General features: G+C 37.8%; 3 protein-coding genes across 3 annotated transcripts; 1 reads left to right on the top strand and 2 right to left on the bottom strand.

Moving 5' to 3' along the window:
• Nucleotides 1-1,550: 1,550 nt before the first annotated feature.
• LOC109163421 lies at nucleotides 1,551-5,470 on the bottom strand. The gene is made up of 3 exons (XM_019312165.1): nucleotides 4,180-5,470; nucleotides 3,218-4,147; nucleotides 1,551-3,139 (listed from the first exon to the last, which is right to left on the bottom strand). The coding sequence occupies exons 1-3, from the start codon at nucleotides 5,468-5,470 to the stop codon at nucleotides 1,551-1,553; spliced, it is 3,810 nt and encodes a 1,269-aa protein (XP_019167710.1).
• Nucleotides 5,471-11,776: 6,306 nt separating this feature from the next.
• On the bottom strand, nucleotides 11,777-12,744 carry LOC109163420. The gene is made up of 2 exons (XM_019312164.1): nucleotides 12,265-12,744; nucleotides 11,777-12,172 (listed from the first exon to the last, which is right to left on the bottom strand). Exons 1-2 carry the CDS (start codon nucleotides 12,742-12,744, stop codon nucleotides 11,777-11,779), a joined length of 876 nt encoding a protein of 291 aa, XP_019167709.1.
• A 2,139-nt stretch (nucleotides 12,745-14,883) lies between these two features.
• On the top strand, nucleotides 14,884-19,168 carry LOC109163419 (G-type lectin S-receptor-like serine/threonine-protein kinase At4g27290). The gene is made up of 7 exons (XM_019312163.1): nucleotides 14,884-16,234; nucleotides 16,690-16,809; nucleotides 16,922-17,091; nucleotides 17,442-17,652; nucleotides 18,216-18,453; nucleotides 18,581-18,731; nucleotides 18,806-19,168. Exons 1-7 carry the CDS (start codon nucleotides 14,884-14,886, stop codon nucleotides 19,112-19,114), a joined length of 2,550 nt encoding a protein of 849 aa, XP_019167708.1. The 3' UTR covers nucleotides 19,115-19,168.
• Nucleotides 19,169-20,597: the final 1,429 nt, after the last annotated feature.

Below are 20,597 nucleotides of genomic sequence, written 5' to 3'. Positions count from 1 at the left end.
TGTTTAACCAGCGTACGAAATATTAGGATTTTTGGGCCTAACATAATAGTCTGTTTCATAAGTTAATATTCAATCGTTATACCGTGCACCAGGGCGCACATAGCACTGTGCGTCCCGTGCCTCTCAAAACGACGTCGTTTTGTTAAGTTGTTAAAAAAAAAAAATCATCTGTTTCGAATGCACATAAACTCATAACAGAATACACATAAACTCATAACCGAATACACATAATCTAACATAATACATGATACACATAAACTTTTAACTGAATACACATAATGGGGTTTGATTAACATAATACACATAAATTTTTAACTGAATACATATAAACTCATAACACAATACACATAAACTTTTAACTGAATACACATAATGTGTTTGGTTAACATAATACACATAAACTCTTAACTGAATACACGTAAACTCATAACACAATACACATAAAATTTTAACTGAATACACATAATGAGATTTGGTCTGTTCGGATGGACGGAGTGACGCCAGCATAATATCAGCATGAAAAGCGCGCGTTTTGTGCCTGACCGCACATAGCAATGTGCGCCGTAGTGCACGATATAAATTGCGGTTAATATTTGCTGATAAACACCTTTTTTTTTTTAATGGTGAAAATAAATTAAGAGAGGAAATTTAAAATTACCAAAAGGCCCCAATAACCCTCAAGGACAATTGACAAACATCTTCAAGCAACTCCGTAACTTGACAACCCAATAAATAATTTAGACACCACATTTTAAAAAAATTAAAATGAAAATAAACATTACATTATTATTATTATTATTATTATTATTATTATTATTATTATTATTATTATTATTATTATTATTATTATTATATTATTATTATTATTATTATTATTATTATATTGAGGTACAAATGTATAATTTTCTCCAAAGAAAATGCTGTGAAGCATTTCCAATCCCTTTATTATCTTACTAGTGTTTTCTATGCGCGATGCGCAAAAACATATGTTCAATATTTATATCTTTTAAGATAACTAACAAATCTCTACTAATTGTTCTCAAATAAATAAATAAATAATTCCCTACTAATTAAAATCTATATGAAATCAAATTTATTTATTATAATAATCCAATATATAATGTCTACAAATATTATTATCATTAAAGAATATAAGAAAATATAATGTATGGTGGATGCGTGTGAATGGTAACAATAATGGAAAAGATAACGGAAGTTATAACGATAGGGGTATTTTTGTCCAAAAATTTATATAGTACAACTCTAAAAGCATAATGTACAAAATGATTAGCATTAAAAACATGGACATAAATGAGGGATATGATATAACTTTGATTGAGATTTATTATATTTTGGGATTTAGGTATGGGTGTGATTGTAAGTTTTCAAATTTATCGGATTTAATAAAATAAGCCTTGTAATTAGGATAATTACATGAGAATTCCATTTTGACTCCACGTTCAAAAAATATTCCCAAAGTGGTTTAGTCAACATAATTTTTACAACACGATTGACTTTTTTTTTTTTTTGAAAAATTTTCAAGCGGTATATTAATGAATAAAGTGAATGATAGAGTCAGGAGGAACAGAGTCCCAATACATAGTTTGATCCTGATCGAAAGCTAGAGAAGCTAAAGTATGGGCATGTAAATTTAAATTCCTAGAAACGTAACTTAAAGAACATTTCGTAAACAACGATATAGCCGTCCTGCACTGGTCCACGATGATCCCAAGGTAGGAGTATTTAGCCGCGCGGCCTGAGTGTAGAATATTTCGTAAGTCTATGCAATCCGTTAAGATGTCCACCTCCATGATATCCCGACCCTTAAGCCAAGATAGTGCCTCCTTGCAAGCGAGCGCTTCGGCCATAGTAGCCAAAAAAGCCCCAGCCAGCCGTCCATTTGTTGCCGCAATAAATGAGCCATGGTGCGAGACGAGCACTACTCCGAATGACGCCTCTCCAGTACCCGGTCTGAAACCAGCATCGACGTAGCAACGTGGGACGTTGCTGCCAGCTTGCTCGGTCAAGGCAGTAGGTGCCGGTGCAGTCGCCAGGGGGCGCGATCGTCGGTATGCTTGCATGGCTGCCACCGCTCGGTGCCATGTCCGACTCGGTCTTTGGAGAGCACGTTCCCATACCGCAGCATTGCGGGCACTCCAAATAGCGTACAGTATAGCCACAGCTAGGCCACACTGTTCCTCTGTTAAGACAGTAAAAACTCCCATAAGCCATGTCGACAATGAATTAGTAAGTATATTGGTAACAGGCAACCCCGACAAACACCATACTAATTTAGAATAATCACACAAGAGTAACGCATGCATGGCGTTTTCTTGCGCCCCTTGGCACATTGGGCAAATCGGCTCAATCTCAACTCTTCTCAGTATTAGATTGTTTGTAGTAGGGAGGATATCACAAACTGCTCTCCACAAGAAGGTTTTCCATTTGGGTGGCACTCTCAGCTTCCATAGAGTAACCCATTTATCAAAATCACCTGGGCTATGCTCATAATCCCCCTTAATCTGCCTATAGGCATTTTTAACCGAATATATTCCATTCATCTCTCCCTTCCAATACCATGTGTCCTCATAGTCCGGGCTAACAGGGATCATAGAAATGCGTGCCACATCCTCAGGGATAAATAAATCAGCCAGAATATGCGGATCCCAGGTATTAGTCTGCCGGTCAATCAAACCTGCAACATGGGCATGTCGTAACTCCTCATGCATTATTGTTTGGACCAACGGACTGGGACTATCTGGTAACCAGGGATGCCCCCATATCAATGTTTTTTCACCATTTCCTACTCGCCTCCTTACTCCCGAACAAACCATTCCATGTGCAGCCATTATACTTCTCCAACAAAAACTTGGGCAATTCCCTATGGTAGCATCAACAAAAGATGTATTCGGATAATACCTGGCTTTATATATTCTTGCTGCCAAAGTAGTAGGCTCTGTGAGGAACCGCCATGCCTGCTTTTCCAACATTGCCAAGTTAAAAGCCCGTAGATCCTTAAATCCCAGTCCCCCATATTTCTTAGGGATACACAATTTATCCCAAGCTTTCCAATGTATCTTCCTATCCGTTCCAGAACCCCACCAATATCTGTTCATGGTCCTTTCAATCGATGTGCAAACTGTCTCAGGTAACAAAAAAACACTCATAGAAAAAGTTGGCATAGATTGAGCCACACTTTTCAAGAGCACTTCCTTACCAGCCTGAGTAAGCAACTTTTTACTCCACGAACCAATTCTTTGTCTGATCTTATCCTCCACATAGGAAAAAACAGCTCTCTTATTCCTGCCTACAAACGATGGGAGACCCAAATATTTTCCAAAGTTAGCCACCTGGTTCACCCCTAAACACGCCGCCACCTCCCCCTTTATTTCTTCATGAGTATTCCTACTAAAACATATACTGGACTTGTCATAGTTCACTTTCTGACCAAACAATCTCTCATATTGGTGTAAGTACTGTCTAATTACATCAGCCTCCTCAATATTAGCTTTGAAAAACAGTAGGCTATCATCTGCAAAAAATAGATGGGACACCAGGGGTGCTCCTCTTGCCACCCTACAACCATGTATTGCTCCATCCATCTGTGCTTTCTGTAAAAGCATAGAAAGCCCTTCTGCACAAATAATAAACAAATAAGGAGATAGAGGATCCCCTTGCCTGAGCCCACGCGTAAGTGTTATCTGCCCACCAGCCACCCCATTAACCATAATCGTATATCTCACAGTTGTGACGCAATGCATAATAAGGGTAACCCACCGCTGATCAAACCCAAAAGCACACAGCATTCTCTGCAAAAACGCCCACTCCATCCTGTCATACGCCTTCGACATATCAAGCTTTAAGGCACTCCATCCTGTTAGCCCACATTGCTTCCTATTCAAATAATGCCCCACCTCTGCTGCAACAAGGATGTTATCCATGATCAGGCGCCCGGGAATAAACGCACTTTGAGACTCTGAGATCAGGCCCCCCATTAGTGGTTTCATCCTATTTGTTATCATCTTAGCCATTACCCTGTAAATAACATTACTAAGAGCAATCGGTCTCATATCAGCGACCCTTTCCGGCACATTCTTCTTGGGGATTAGAACAATATTTGTATCATTTACGCCTTCAGGAAGATTGCCTGTATTCAAACAGGATATTATAAATTCAGACACATCCCCCCTACTACATCCCAGAAGTGCTGGTAAAAGCCTGGATTCAATCCATCCGGGCCAGGCACCTTGTCAGGATACATGGAACTTATTGCCTCTTTCACATCTTCTGGTCCAAACGGACGCAATAAATATTCATTCTGAGCATGCGTTACTCGCGGGGCAAAATTATCAAGCATAGCATCATCAAAAGCAGTACTCTCAGTTGTATAAATTTGTCGAAAATAGTCAAGGATAACAGAGCACATATCATTCCCCTCCACCCACATGCCATCATTATTCAAAATTCTATTCACAGTATTCTTTTTTTTACGAGCAGAAGCATACCTGTGATAGAACCTCGTATTTGCATTTGCACCACGTAGCCAGTGCTGCTTTGCTCGTTGTCTCCAGAACACATCCTCCTGCGCCTCCAGTCGGGCTAAGAGCACATCGATCTGGTGGAACTCGGCCAACGCGGCCGGGTCCCTCCTATTCCGGATAGCTCCCTGTCTCTTTTTCAACCTCCCAATACGCTCTCCAAACTTATGGAAGTTCTCTCCACCCCACCTCATCAACCTCTCCCCACACCGTTGCTGACAATTCAGCAACCCCTCAACCCTCCCTCCCTGCCAGGCCGCTGCCACCACCCCCCTACACCCCTCATCCTGGAGCCATGCCATCTCAAACCTAAATCTCCTCGCAACTCTTCCCCCACGTATGCATGGCGCATCCATACTAAGAAAGAGGGCCGAGTGATCTGAAGGCCGAGCTATGATGTTTTCCACGTCTACATGGTCGTTTAGCCCACACCAATCAGCTGTGGCTAAAACCTTATCCAGTCTCTCCTCAATCCAATTGTCCGTCCCTCTACTCTTCTCCCAAGTAAACTGATGGCCCCACATAGGTAACTGTATCAAACCACAACCATCTAAGGTCTCCCCAAAGCCTCGTAAGAGGTGATTCGGGTACGGATTCCCTCCTCTTTTCTCATACTGAAATAGAAGATTATTAAAATCCCCTATGACCACCCAGGGCAGCAAGGATTTAGCCTTCAAACTTTCCAACAAACCCCAGGACTCCCACGTCCTACTGTGATCCAAATGCCCATGGAAACATGTCATTCGCCACTGTTTACCATTCTGAGCCCTTACCTCCACATCTACATGATTCTTAGAATAACCCAACAAAGATGCCGAATTATTCTTCCTCCAAAACAACGCCATACCACCACTCATCCCGGCATTATCCACATAAAACAAACCCTCATATCCAATCGTGACACGGAGCCTTTCTGCATGTATCCGTGCCATCATAGTCTCCATTAAAAAGACAAACTTAGGCTTCTTTCGGGACACAATGTCCACCACTTGTCGAACTGTTCGTGGATTGCCCAAGCCACGACAGTTCCAACTTAGCGTACTCATGAGGACGGGCGGGGCTGAGTAGCAGCTCCCACCATACACAAGTTTTTTGAAACATCATTCATTGCCACATCTCCATCCTCCGACCCATCACACCCTTGTTGCCCCTCCCTGCGGCGCTTCCCGGTTGCCACCACAGCCCCACCACCCGACCGTACACCACCCGAGACTCCCTCCTCACCACGGCCTTCCGCCCTCTTCCCCCCAACTCCCTCCTCACTGTCCGGTCGAGCCCCCGGCAATGGTAACGGCCTCCCCCCCACTGGAATAAGCCAGTTCCCACCCACCCCCCTTGCGGCACCCCTTCCGCCTCCTGCCCTCAATTCAATTCCATACGAAAATTCATTCTCCGGGACCCGACTCTCCCGAGCCTTCAAGCAGAAAGTGTGGACATGCCCCATGAGTCCACAAAAGAAACAAAACTTGTGAAGTCGTTCATACTTAAAAGAAACCCAACACGTAGTCTTGTCCCTTTTGACCAGCTTCATACCCCTCCTCAACGGTTTGCCCACCGCAATCGAGACCCGTATTCGATAAAAGGTTAACCAGGGGGCCCCGACAAATCTATCATCATGCTTTGCGAATGTACCAATGAACTTACCGGCCTGTTCAAGAACACTCTGCGACGTATAGCCCATCGGTAATCCATGCAGTTGAACCCACATATCCACCGTATCCAGAGGAACATCACACGGGTTCATCCCCCCCTCAACCTCGCGACAAACAAGCATGTTGTTCTCGAATGCCCACGGTCCCCCATCCAATACATACGCAACATCCGTGGCGTGATAGAATACAAACAAGAATAGCCCCGGTTGTATTTCGGTTACCTGAACCCCTCTTACCGGCTGCCACACGGACGCCATCACGTTCCGCATATACTCGAGCTTGACGACCTTAGCCGTGAGAAACCGCCCTACGATGGCCCACGACGTCTCTCCATCGACCGTCACCTCCCCAACACAGTCGCCATCCGGGACGAACTCGTCCCCATCCTCCTCCAACGCCATGTCCGCCCAACTCGCCGTGAGTCTCTCCACCACCTCCGTCGTTCGTACTGCTGCTGCCGGTTCACTGTCTTGTTCGTCCATAGCTGTTGTATCGCCGGCGATCGCCGGAAAAAGGAGCAAAATCTGAGCCGAAAACCCTAGAAACCCTAGAGAACAAGAGAAAACCCTAGGACCCCTAGAGAGAGAAAAATTAGACAACACGATTGACTCTAATATTGTTTACTCATATTTAATTATTTCGTAAATAAATTACAATACAAATGACAAAAACAACGGCAACTACTAGTACTACCCGTGAGAGAAGTAAGGTCGGTCCGCTTATATGCGTAAATGTCATACTTATATACTCAAATTTAATACTAATTAAGAATAAAATATTTATTACTTTTTTCTTTAAAAGTATTACATTTTCTCTAATAAGTAATGTTGGTTTGTATTTGTTACTTATAAGGGAAAACTAGTTTTTTACGCGCATTGCGCGATTGAGATAATGCCCAATATTTTTTTTTTTAAATAAGTACTTTAAAATATATCAAGGCAAGATTATATTGGAATTGTTCATGCATAGATAATTGAATGCTAAATTTGCGTATTTAAATAGGCAAATCTAAGTTTACAAATGCAAGATAATATAGTCAAGATTGATTATAATTGTCAATAAAATACTTGTATAGGTATGGTTGAAACCAAATACGGGGCATAAGGGGAAAAAATAAAAATTAGGGCATAAAATATTAAATATATACTAATATTGAAGAGATAACTGCTGATTGTCACCAGGATTATGTGGTCTAATGGTATCCGGGTTGGACTTCCATTTGGAAGGTTACGAGTTTGAGCCTCAGTGGAGGTGTTATTGGTTTTTTGTGTTTCAGTAGGTTGAGAAAGTATATGAACAGATACTACAATGTAATAGGGTAGTTAATATGATTGGCTTAATTATATATTTTTATTTTTTTAAAATAATAATTATTATTATTAACAAGGACCTTGCGAGATAGTTTCCGACTTCAATTTGCCAAGTAGTTAATATGATTGGCTTAATTATATATTTTTTATTTTTTTATTTTTTAAAAATAATAATAATTATTATTAAATATATGTATACACTTAAGTCTTTTTACATGTTAATCTAAACAGTTAATTTTTTCAAATATCTTTTTATCAACTGTTGATATAATTCGCTAGTCAAATTCGCTAATATAATTCGCTAACTGTAATCGCTAACTGCTAATTGTCAAACAAGGACATTGCGAGGTAGTCACTTCAATTTGTTGTACGATTTGAATACTCTCTTTGTCAACAAATCCCTCAAGTAGTTAATATGATTGGCTTTATTAATTATATATTTTTTTAATTTTTTCATGGTATTAATAAAATACTTAGTAAATAAATATATAGCATTATTTTGTATTATAACTTTGATATTTAATTAAAAAATAGTGCACAAAAAAGATATTAGACAATGTAGTGAATATAATCAATTGATGAATTTGAATGTAAAGAATTTTTACATTGGAGAAATATAAAGACAATATAACTAATAAAATTATTTCTCTTAATTTATTTATTGATAATGAATAATATTTTTTAATAAAGACATTGTAGGGACTGTGTAGCGAATATAATCAATTGATGAATTTAAATGTAAAGAATTTTTATATTGGAGAAAACTCTTATTTAATTTATTGATAATGATTTTTTTTTTTTGAATAAAGACATTTTAGACACATAATTCTAAATTAAAGAAATGCATATGTATTATTTTTTGTTGTAGCTACTAAATGATTATTTAATTTAATAAGAGTAAAATAGGGTACTAATTATGTCATCTTTAATTGGGATGAGGTTCAAACCTAAGACATTTCTTATTGAAATCAATGAGTAAGTTAACGGTGAACTAACAGAAATTAACAGAAAAGATAATATTTAACGGAAAAGTTAATAGATAATCATATTCATTAAGGATAAATTAGGAAATTTTAAGGAAAAATTAAAATTTGGTCAATTTGAGCCATTCATTTGATTAAAAAATTTGACCGCCATTTTTTCTACTCATTGTCGGCCTAACTCTCTTGGGCTCTTATTAGTATAGTAGATATAATATTTTAGAGAAAAAAAGTGTAATATTTTTATATCAAAATGTAAAAGTGTTACATTTTCCTATGTAAGTAATAAACACTTTATTCATAATTAGTATAATATTTGTGCGTATAAGTTTTACATTTTCATATTGACCCGACCCGTCTTTTCAAGGGACCATAAAGCATAAAGTAGGAATTTTTTTTTAAAAAAAAATTTAAAATTGAAATAATCTGAACCATTAATTTCATCAAATAATTGGACGGATATTTTTTTAGTTCCCGTTATAGGCCTAACTTTATTGAATCTTATTAGTATGGGTCTGTGATATATATATATATATATATATATATATATATATATATATATATATATATATATATATATTATACTAGTTTTTTCACACACATTGCGTGAATGAGATAATAACTAATGTTTATTTTTAAATAAGTACTTCAAAGTATATTAATCTAAGATTATATAGGAGATGTTCATATATAGGTAATTGAATGTTAGAATTTGTTTATTTAAATTGGTAATTCAAAGTATATAAATGCAATTGATAATATAAGAGATATTGATTATAATTGTCATTAAAATAAATGTTTACAACTTTGTAAAAATGCTAGTCTAAAAACAATAGTATAATTAAATACTACTTTTGCTTTGAATTTCTCTAAATATTCGTAATTATTCTCTTTTGGGTAATATTGTCATTGTCGTTCATCTTCAGTACTTGTCTTCTTCTTTTTTTTTTATTGGTAGTGTGTCATGTGAAAATGAGTTACTGGTGGTAGCATAGAGGACATCGTCATGCAATGAGATTATGGTGTAGGAAGCTGTGAATGTGCCTTATTGTGTATATGAGTAGGATCTTAGTTATACTATGAACTCTTGATCTTGCAAGCGTCTGTTGATATTTGACCGTGGTAGTTTTCCCTACATGTTTTATGTATGTCTTAGATTCTAATGTTAAAGTATTGAACAAAATATTAATATTTGTTATAATTATAGAAGGTTCATTAGTAGTAACTCTTGTTCTAGTTCCATGACTTGTTTACTTGATAGTATCAACAATGACTCTGCACTGTAATATATGTCGTCACATGCACTATTTTCTCTCTTATTAAACCGAAGAATTAATTATCAAAATGATCCCTTAACTGTAGCGAAATTACCAATTTGATTCTGAGTAAACGAACATCTGATGACTAAACAAACGGATGATCAAATTGGTTAAGATTTTTAAAATTGAGTTACTTAATTAGGCAAAAAAAAAAAAAAGTTAAAGACAAAATTGATAATACTGTTATACTTAATGGACCATTTCGATAATTAACTCTTTAAAAAAATTTGAAATTTAGGACAATTACATGATATTCCATTTTGACTCAAAGTCCACAAAATAAGGCCGCAGTGGCTAAGTCAAGATTTCAAAATGCAGTTTTTCTTTAATTGATTGTATAGGACTATAGGGTCCGCCACCAAATAAAGAAAAGATTGACTTGCAGAATATCCATTATGGATGACTTACTGGTGGGAAGACCGATTCCACAATCAACATGAGTAATCTCCAACCCATTCACAAGTTTTTCAGCAAATCATTTACAGTTCTCTCACAAATTCCTAGCAAAGCTTAGCTTTTCCCTCCAATGGCTGCAATTGTAGACAATGCCCGTTGTTTTCCCAATGGGTTTGTAAAGTTGATGATGAGGTCACATGTTTGGTTGGCGTTTCTGTGTTTTTTCTGCAATGGTGGAGTGAGCCCAGACAGTCTCCGGCCGGCGAGTCGATTACTGCAAACCAGACCTTAGTTTCCGCCGGCGGGAGATTCGCTCTGGCCTTCTTCTCCCCGGGAAACTCTTCCTCTTCCTTTCTCGGAATATGGTATAACGCCATCAACAACAGCGTAATTTGGGTCGCCAATAGAGAATCTCCTTTGCCTCAAGATTCCAACCCCGTTTTCATCTCCGGCCACGACGGAAACTTGCAGATCATCAACGGCAAAAGAGAAATAATATGGTCAAAGAACGTCTCCGGCACAGCAGGAGGCTCGGCGGTGGGCTCGACAACCGATCGGACTACATCATCTCCAGCAAAAACGGGCGCAACGGCCCACGCTTCTGGGTTCGGTGTGGCAACATGCGAATCAACACGAGCAACAAAAGGAAAGACAGTCTCATCGAATCGCACATGACGACAGAATAAAATCTTGTTAGTGTTAGTGTCCAAACAACGATAGCCATGAAAAGACTAGAGGATATCCAAGAAAGACATAGGAAGAAGACCGAAACTGCAATTTGTTGCAATTATAGGGACGCAAGTTTGGAAAGCACAAACACCCAAAAAACCCGTAGATAAGAATAAGACGGAGGAGACCGAGGTAAAAGAAAATGTGGAGACTTATCAGACAAGACACGAGTAGGCATTTTATTAATCAAGTATACTGCAGTCTCAAACGCATAATCCCAGAAATGAGATGGGACAGACGTTTGAGCCATTAAAGGTAGATCCGTTTCAACAACATGGCGATGCTTGCGGTTCCACCCTCCCATTTTGCTTATGAGTATACGCACAGGATTGCCTGTGGCGAATACCTAGAGAAGCGAGAGTGGAGCCAAACTTTTTATACTCTCCCCCTAAATCAAACTGAAAAGAAAGAATTTTGCGAGAGAAAGAACGCTCAACAAGTGACTGAAACTTATCAAAAATGCCATAAAACTCAAATTTTACACGCATAGGATAATACCACATGTAACGTGTATAGTCATCCACAAACAACACAAAATATTTGAAACCATTCGCAAAAATTAATGGCGCAGGGTCCCAAATATCAGAATATATTAATTCCAAAAGTTGCGTACTAGTAGTCTCGACACGAGATAAAGAAAAACGAAACGACTTCCCCAATTGACAAGATGAACAAATATTGGGTAGGTCACTATTATTAAAGGTACCAACATACGAAGATTCTAAAATCCGACGTAATACTCTTGCAGTGAGGATGCCCAAACCGCATGTGCCAAACGAAAGAAGTCCGCGCAGCAACAAAAGCAGCCAGAGCTGGACGCGAAGTAGGCCAAGCATAGAGACCCCCAAAAGCCTACCCCTTAAATAGAACTTTCCTAGTTAAAATATCCTTCATAAAGAAACACGAAGGGTGAAACTCAAAGAAAACATTATTATCTTTAGCAAAACGCTGAACAGACAATAACGAGGCAGATAAACCAGGAACATGCAAGACATCACTCATCCTAAAAGACCTAGAATCAGTAGCTAACGAAGTGGAACCAACATTAACAATGGGCAAACATGTACCACTGCCGACTCGGAGCATCTCCGAACCATCATAACCTGTCGCAGACGTCAGTAAGGAAGAGTCAGGAGTGGCATGATTCGTCGCACCAGTGTCAGGGAACCACTGATGAGGGTCATCCAGAGTATCATCGCCACCAGAAACCACCACATAGGCCTGAGGATCCGAGGAAGGCGTAAATCGCTGCCAACAAGCAACATCGATATGACCCTGCTAGTTGCAAATCTGACACCGAGGGCCCGAACCAGACCGCCCCCGACCACGTCTGCGGTTACCCTGCCGCGACCTCCACTACCTCGTGGTTGCGAACCACCACCACGGCCGCCGTGACCACCATGGCTGACTGCCATTGCGGCCGGTGCACCAAGAGGGACACCATCGTCGGAGCAGATCCATTCCTGTGACACTAAAAAGTCCGCTACCTCCGTTAGCGGAACAGGTGCACCCCGAGCCAATGTCGCCACCAACGGACGAAACTCAGGTCGTAGGCCACGAAAAACGTATAAGTTTTGATCGTCTAACTCGACCTGACGACCAGCAAGGGCTAACTCATCAATCAACATCTGTGCACGGCCAAGGTAGTCCCAGATGGAAGAATCACCTTGACGTAACCCTTGCAGTTCACCGAGCAGCCGTAAAGCTCGAGACCGAGTCGACGAGTCGAGGGTTTGCTCGATAACCTGCCAAAGCTGCCGGGAAGTGCCACGGCCGACGGTGAAACGGAGGGTTTCCTCGGACAAGGACGAGATAAGCATGGACAATATTCCCTTGTCATGCCGTCACCACGAGATCTGCCGCGCCGAGAGATCCGAAGCCGCCGCCAGCGACTCGAAGAAGTCGCCAGTGAAGTCGTCGGGAACGGCACAGTGCCGTCAATAAAACCAAGGAGTCCTTGGCCATCGAGGAACGGAAGCATCTGCGTCCTCTAGAATAGATAATTCCGGGAGGTTAACTTCATGGAGACGAAGTGATGAGCCAAAGAAAGGCTATTACCAGTGGGCATCGGAGGAACCTCGGTAACGATCTGTTCAGAAGATCCAAGAACAGAGCCGTCATCATTAACACCGAAGGTTTCCATGAGAGAAAACCCGGATAACTGATACTAGATGAGAATATAGATTGTATTGTATTGAATACCAAAGTCTGAGAGTACAATATATAAACACAAAATAGAGTTTAGTGAAATACTAATAATATAGTTCTAATACTAATATTTTGATTTAAGATGTAATTAAGTTCAGGCGTAGTGAGTGGACATAAGATTTTAACAATTGAACATTAATTCATCAATCGTTATACCCTACACCACGGCACGAGTAGCACTGTGTCGTTTTGGGAGGCGCGGTAGGAAGTTGCTGTGATTATGTATATTTGTTCATACAATTATGTACATTTTTTATACAATTATGTACATTCTTTTTATACAATTATGTACATCCGAATCAGGAAATTTTTGTGTATTATGTTAAGAGTTGATGTGTATTATGTTAAAAGTTTATGTTTATTATGTATTATGTTAGATTATGTGTATTATCTTTTAAAAAGGAGTATGTATATTTTGTTATATAATTATGTACATTCATGTATACAATTATGTGTATTCTAGTATAACATTATGTACACTTTTGAACATGGGGTTTCTTTTTTTAAAGAAAAATTAACTGCCAAACACTAGGGCGAAAAATTTCAAAAAAAAAAAAAAAATTGAAACGACGCCGTTTTGCATCTGGGCGCATAATGCAACACGCGTCGTCGTGCAGGATATAAATTGCCTTAATTCATATAGGCATATGAGATTCCACACGGAGATCGGCTAAATTCTAAAATATTTTAACAAAAATCTCTTTTCGATTAACCGTTCATCACACCACAAAAAGCATAACCAGATCTAACATGAATGTATATCTGCGCAAGATCTTCAACATTAATAAACGAAAATCCAGTAACGATGAGCGATGAAACATTTAAATAAATAAATAAATAGAAGAAAGTTGAAGTTCGGAAATGGAAGAGGAAATGTTAAATCATACAAAAGCATCAAAATCACAACATTAAATTTCATGCGAGAAAAAGAGAGAAGATTTAAATTGGAATCTCAAAAAACAATTTATTGAACTTTGTTAAATTATAAACAATCTAAGTTGATTGACTTCATTTTGATAATGACTGTAAATTTTTGCAGTGAATCAAAATTTACAAATTTATTGAATTTGAAAATAAGTCTTATAATTAGGACAATTAGGCAAATTATGTCGTAGAACTGTGTCCACCTTGCAAGGTGGACACAGTTCCAAAATTGTTCATAATTATAAATATATAGTTCAAAAATTATGAACATATAATTCTATAATTATGAACATAGAGTTGTGAACATGATTATGAATATATAGTTCTGTAATTATGAATATAGAGATTCAATAATTGTGAATATGAAGTTAAAAAATTATGAATATATAGCTTTATAAATATTAACATATAATTCAGTAATTATGAACATAGAGTTCTGTAATTGTAAATATAGAGTTCAATAATCATGAATATGAAGTTCAAAAATTATGAATATAGAACCGTGTCCACCTTGTACAAGGTTGACACGGTTCCACTGCATAACGATTGGGACAATTACATGAGATTCCATTTTGACTCAAGTCCACAAAATTAGGCCACAGTGGCTAAGTCAAGATTTCAGAATGCAATTTTTCTTTAATTGATTGTATAGAGTCGTCCACCAAATAAAAAAATATTATTGACTCGCAAAATCTCCATTATGGATGACTTACTCGTGGGAAGACCGATTCCACAATCAACATGAGTAATCTCCAACCCAGTTTTTCAGCAAATCATTTACAGTTCTCTCACAAATTCCTAGCGAATCGAAGCTTTTCCCTCCACCAATGGCTGCCATTGTAGAAAATGCCCGTTGTTTTCGCAATGGGTTTCGTACCACGTTTGTAAAAAAGTTGATGAGATCGCATGTTTGGTTGGCGTTTCTGTGTTTTTTCTGCAATGGTGGACTGAGCACAGACAGTCTCCGGCCGGGCGAGTCGATTACTGCAAACCAGACCTTAGTTTCCGCCGGCGGGAGATTCGCTCTGGGCTTCTTCTCCCCGGGAAACTCTTCCTCTTCCTTTCTCGGAATATGGTATAACGCCATCAACAACAGCGTCATTTGGGTCGCCAACAGAGAATCTCCTTTGCCTCAAGATTCCAACCCAGTTTTCACCCTCGGCCAAGACGGGAACTTGCAGATCATCAATGGCAAAGGAGAAACAATATGGTCAACAAACGTCTCCGGCGCCGGATTTCCAAGAACCTCCCCGGAGACCCGTCTGCTAAACACCGGAAACCTTATTCTCAAACACGGCGATTATGATAGCCCTGTTTGGCAGAGCTTTGATCACGCCTGCGACACATTAATGCCGGGGATGAAGCTAAAGGTAAACACGAAAAACCGAACTCGAAACATCATTAAATCTTGGACTAGCAAAGACGATCCCCGGCCAGGGAAATTCTCCTGGGGAATGGATCCTAATGGATCTCCACAATTCTTCATTTGGAAAGAAAACAGTCCTTATTTCAGGAGCAACTTGTACCAGTACGGTTTTAACTGGAGCTTACTCTTCCCTGTCCTGGGATATTCCGCATACTATTCTTTCGCTGCAGAAAAAGATGAAGTTTATTTCAGCTATGGCTACGCTGACATCTCTGAAGTAAGGTTCATGTTGACCCCAGATGGCTATGTCGAGACGCAATTGAACCAGAAGAGAACCGATAGATGGCTAGTCCGGTGGCATGTGCCCGCTAACGACTGCGAACTCTATGCGCGCTGTGGGGCATTTGGGAGCTGTGAATACAATGGTTCACACCCAGTTTGCAGCTGCTTGAAAGGGTTCAGACCCAAATCCCAGAAAGATTGGGATAATGGAATCCATGGAGGAGGATGTGAGAGGATAGTAGATTTGAGATGTGATGAAGATGATATGTTTATGAGGTTGCCTTTGATGAAATGGCCTGACCATTCAAGTTCAATGGGGAGTATGAGTTTTAAGGATTGTGTAGATCAGTGTTCCAGGAACTGCTCCTGCAAAGCTTTTGCTTATGCAAATATCAGTTCTGATTCTACAGTCAACTGCATAAACTGGTTTGGGGACTTGGTTGATTTGATTCATAACTATTCAGCTGGTCTTAATGGGTTTGGCCAAGATCTCTACGTTCGAGTTCACATCTCCAACCAAAGTAAATCAAGTAATACATACACATAATGTCTGTCTTTTGTTTTTTATTCGAATCCCGAGAAAAACCTTCAGTCACTACTAGAGAGTATGCACGGGGTAAACTCTGCCTAGAGTCAGAAGGTGGTCAACCAGTCTAGGGCAACTACTATCTATAGGAGTGCACGGGATAAACCCCGCTTAAGGTCACAAAGAAGTAGACCAACCTAGGGCAGTCACTACCCGAGGGTATATGTGCCCTGGATACCTGTCTAGAGTTGCGAAGAGGTAAACCAGTCTAGGTTGTCATTCTGACCCGCTCAAACAAAGAAAGTCAATAGGTCGCTCCATCTGCGAGTTGTAACCTTGTGGTCACCAAGTCAAGAGTCTGATTAATTTGGCTTGGGTTGACCCTATTATGTTTGTCTTTTCTGATGTACATTGCAGGGATTACTGACTTTAGTTTGATGATGTTTCAATTTGATGCAGATGGAAATTCAGGTCACAGGAAAAGAGCTCTTCTTGTAATAATCAGTACTTTGGTCTCTGCATTCATTCTTGTTTGTGCTTTGACATACATCCTCAGAAGAAAATACTTCAGAAGGAAAGGTATTATATATATATGAAGTTTCTGTTTTTGGTTTTGAATATCTCATTCTTATCAAGTGAGACTGTTAATTTTAATTTGGTTCGCTAGCTTCACCTACTTTTCAAATTCCAGATTGGGAAGCTAAAATGTCTACAATGGTTAACTCTCTGTCAGTGGCATCCCTTGTTGGAAAAGGTGATACAGAGTTGCTACAGCTTAGCTTGGAGAGAATAACTGATGCTACAAACAATTTTGATGAAGCAAATAAACTCGGTGAAGGAGGATTTGGTCCGGTGTATAAGGTGGCTGTCACGAGGATTATTGAGTCACATGGATGTGTATATATTTTAGTGTTGTAAGAATCGGCCTAGGTGCCGACTAGGCGCTGACTTGGACGAGTTGTGCGCTTAACTCGGTGGAGTCAAATGTCTAATTCGACCAAGTCGGTGTCCAACTCAGCCGAGTTGACATTCAACTCGGCAGAGTGATTTTTTTTACCTGCTTGACTACTCCTCTTCTATATTTCTTCATCCATATACTCAACTAACCATCTAATTAACATATGCAACATTGATATATATACTAATTCTAATTTCCTTTGTAATTGGAGTAGAATTGAAGGTTATAATTAAAGTATTTTAATTTGTTTCAGGGATTTTTATCAGAATTTGGAATGGTAGCCATCAAAAGGCTTTCTAAACGATCATCACAAGGTTTGGAGGAGTTCAAGAACGAGTTAAAGCTAATTGCAAAACTACAACATAAGAATCTTGTTAGCCTGTTGGGTTGTTGCACTGAAGATGATGAGAAAATACTAATCTATGAGTACTTGCCGAAACGAAGCTTGGACAAATTCTTATTTGGTACATTTAATGTGTTACGTAGTAATATGTATTGTGGGTGTTGCAAAAATCTCCCATAGGTACTGATTAATCGGCGCCTAGGTACTAGGTGTTGACCGGTCGCCTAGCGTATTACCAAAATTGGTAGTCTAAGTGGCTGACCGACTCTCCTAAGTGCCGAGTATGCATCCTAGGCACCGACTAGGTCGGCTAGTCGACTGATTAGCCATTGTTTTTTTTTTCTTTTTCTTTTTCTTTTTCTAAATGGGTTATTTCACTCAAAACAACATCGTTTTGAGCAAAATAACCCTAAATTGTTACGGTTTTTTTATTAATATTTAATATTTTAGTATTAACTGTTAAAGTATTAAATCTTTTATAAATATCAAGTCTTAATAAATTAAAAAATTTTAAACAAATTTTTTAAAAATAAAAAATACGCAGTCGATCCCCTAAGCGTCGATTAATCGTTGCCTAAGCGCCAACAATTTTTTCAACCATGTGTATTGTAAACCACAAAACATAATGTTTCTTTTGTTTGTAGTTTTAATCTCTTATTAACAAAGTCACTATGGTTCTTTTAGATGCATCTGAGAAAGAAAGTTTGGATTGGAAAACTCGCTTCCAAATAATAGAGGGAATTGCTCAAGGAATACTTTATCTTCACAAATACTCTAGACTAAAAGTCATTCATAGGGACTTAAAAGCCAGCAATATTTTACTTGATGAAGTAATGAAGCCCAAAATATCAGATTTTGGAATGGCAAGGATTTTTGGATTCGACCAAACTCATGCAAATACGAATCATGTGGTTGGGACATAGTAAGTACACTTAATTTTCACTCTTCATCCATACTTGAGCTAGTTGATAACTTGGGAAGTTTATAATTGATTGTTATAATTTTTATAACAAATTGAAGGATTTACCCTTTTTTTTTTCTTGGTATAGTGGCTACATTCCACCAGAATATGTGATGCATGGTCAATTTTCAGAGAAATCTGATGTGTTCAGTTTCGGGGTGCTATTGTTAGAAATTATTAGTGGCCGAAAGAACTCAGAATTCTGTCAGATTGAACTTTCCATTACTCTCCTTGGATGGGTAACTTCATGCTTTAGATCTTTAAACTTTATGTTGAAGAAAAAAGACAATGATTTTTTTTTTTCTTTTATTAGGCCTGGGATAACTGGAAAGAGGGACGAACACTTGAATTCATCGATCCAGCAATAAAGAAAACATGCGACTCTCCTAAGGCTATTAGATGCATTGAAGTGGGACTTTTATGTGTGCAACCAATTCCAACAGATAGACTAACAATGTCCGATGTAGTTGTCATGTTGAGCAACCTTGCGACAACAATTCCAAAACTCAAAGAGCCAGCATTTGTTGCTAGCAACCATTCCAACACTGTTGTTTCTACTTCTCAAGGAGGATCAAATGGTTCCAATAATGAGGTTACAATTAGTGCCATCGAACCCCGTTAGTTTATTTATTTATCAATTTTTTACCCACGTTTAATTAATATTATATACCATACATGTTGAAAAGAAATACCGAGTATGAAATGACAAATATGTAAATTTTTTTTATTTACGGAAACACTTACAATTACTATCGAAAGGTACCTTCTAGATGAAATTCATTTTATAATTCTAATTGACAAAAGATTACAATGAGATATATAACTAACCAGCTCAAAACAAGAAAGTTAATAGACCACCCCGAGTCAAACTTGGAACCTTGTGTTTAACAATTGCTATATCATGAACCAAAGTTCACAAAGGTACACCTTGCATTGTGGATTCTAGTTCAAAATAGTATTCTGATTATGTACCAGTAATTAACATATTATATAATTTCAGTTAGTAAATTATGTATCTACTACAATTAACATATTATACTAGTATTTTTACCCGTGCGATGCACGGAATGGATTTGTTGTAATATATTAAGAATATTTGAATCGATATATAATTATTTAAATTAGGACATTAAATATTATATAATGCAATTAAAGATATAGTTCGGATCGTTTATGTATTTTGATGTTATAATTGCTTGAATTTGTGTAAATAATTGCTCAAATTAATATCTAATGTCTAGATGTACGCATGCGGTGCTATAACTTTGAAGATTTTATTTATCATTGTTTAGTATTTTCTTAAATTAGGTAAATGTGCCCGTTCTCTAATAACTCAGTTATAGGAATGAATTGCTATCCTAATTCATTTGTGTGGAAGATATATTTTTTGTCTAGATATATAGCGATTTTTCCATTTAAAAAAGAACATAATATCACCGATTATATTTACACATTATTGAATCCTCTTTGTAGACGACATTGGTAGTGGCAACAAAATCTTGTCCATCCTCGTCTAGAGCTAACACCTTCGGTCCATCAGGACGGGTTACTCGGGTGAAAATATATAATGGTAAAATATAACTCAATTAGTGATCCTTTTATATTTTCAGTCAATTAGTAATATCAGATTCATTTTCAGCCAATTATTCTTTTTTATTTTCAGTCAATTAGTCAATTAAAATATTAAATGCAGTGATATTTTTACATAATTTTCGTTCCATTTTTAATTGATGATGTAGATATTATTATTGAATTATTTCTGTGCCATTTTTAATTTACTTTTACTATTGTTTAAAATATGCATTTACTATTGATGATGTAGAATATTATTATTGAAATATTTTCGTTCAATTTTTAATTTCTATTCATTTTTTTTAATTAAAATGCAATGATCTGACCATTTTTTAGTCAATTATATCATTTTTTTTATTTGCAGTCAATTATTAATATTCATTTTCTTTTATATTTTTAGTAATTTAGTAATATTAGATTCATTTTCAGACAATTATTCTTTTCTATTTTCAGTCAATTAGTCAATTAGAATATAGATGTAGTGATATTTTTACATAATTTCTGTTCCATTTTGAGTTGATGATGTAGAATAT

Source organism: Ipomoea nil, unplaced genomic scaffold (genome assembly GCF_001879475.1).
Source record: "Ipomoea nil cultivar Tokyo-kokei standard unplaced genomic scaffold, Asagao_1.1 scaffold3025, whole genome shotgun sequence".
In the NCBI taxonomy this organism is placed as follows: Eukaryota; Viridiplantae; Streptophyta; class Magnoliopsida; order Solanales; family Convolvulaceae; genus Ipomoea; species Ipomoea nil.
The sequence above is the reverse complement of the archived record's forward strand: the minus strand, read 5'-3'. Positions and strand labels throughout refer to the sequence as shown.

Excerpts from the sequence above, each read along its gene's own strand:
- LOC109163421 (XM_019312165.1), bottom strand. The coding sequence starts at position 5,470 with ATGGCACGGATACATGCAGAAAGGCTCCGTGTCACGATTGGATATGAG. Across the intron at positions 4,148-4,179 it reads GGATGTAGTAGGGGGGATGT|GCAATCTTCCTGAAGGCGTA; the intron begins GTCTGAATTTAT and ends GTTTGAATACAG. Across the intron at positions 3,140-3,217 it reads AAAGTTGCTTACTCAGGCTG|TTTGCACATCGATTGAAAGG; the intron begins GTAAGGAAGTGC and ends TACCTGAGACAG.
- LOC109163420 (XM_019312164.1), bottom strand. The coding sequence starts at position 12,744 with ATGCTTATCTCGTCCTTGTCCGAGGAAACCCTCCGTTTCACCGTCGGC. Across the intron at positions 12,173-12,264 it reads GTAGTGGAGGTCGCGGCAGG|CGATTTACGCCTTCCTCGGA; the intron begins GTAACCGCAGAC and ends GCTTGTTGGCAG.
- LOC109163419 (XM_019312163.1), top strand. The coding sequence starts at position 14,884 with ATGGCTGCCATTGTAGAAAATGCCCGTTGTTTTCGCAATGGGTTTCGT. Across the intron at positions 16,235-16,689 it reads CTCCAACCAAAGTAAATCAA|ATGGAAATTCAGGTCACAGG; the intron begins GTAATACATACA and ends AATTTGATGCAG. Across the intron at positions 18,732-18,805 it reads CCATTACTCTCCTTGGATGG|GCCTGGGATAACTGGAAAGA; the intron begins GTAACTTCATGC and ends TTCTTTTATTAG.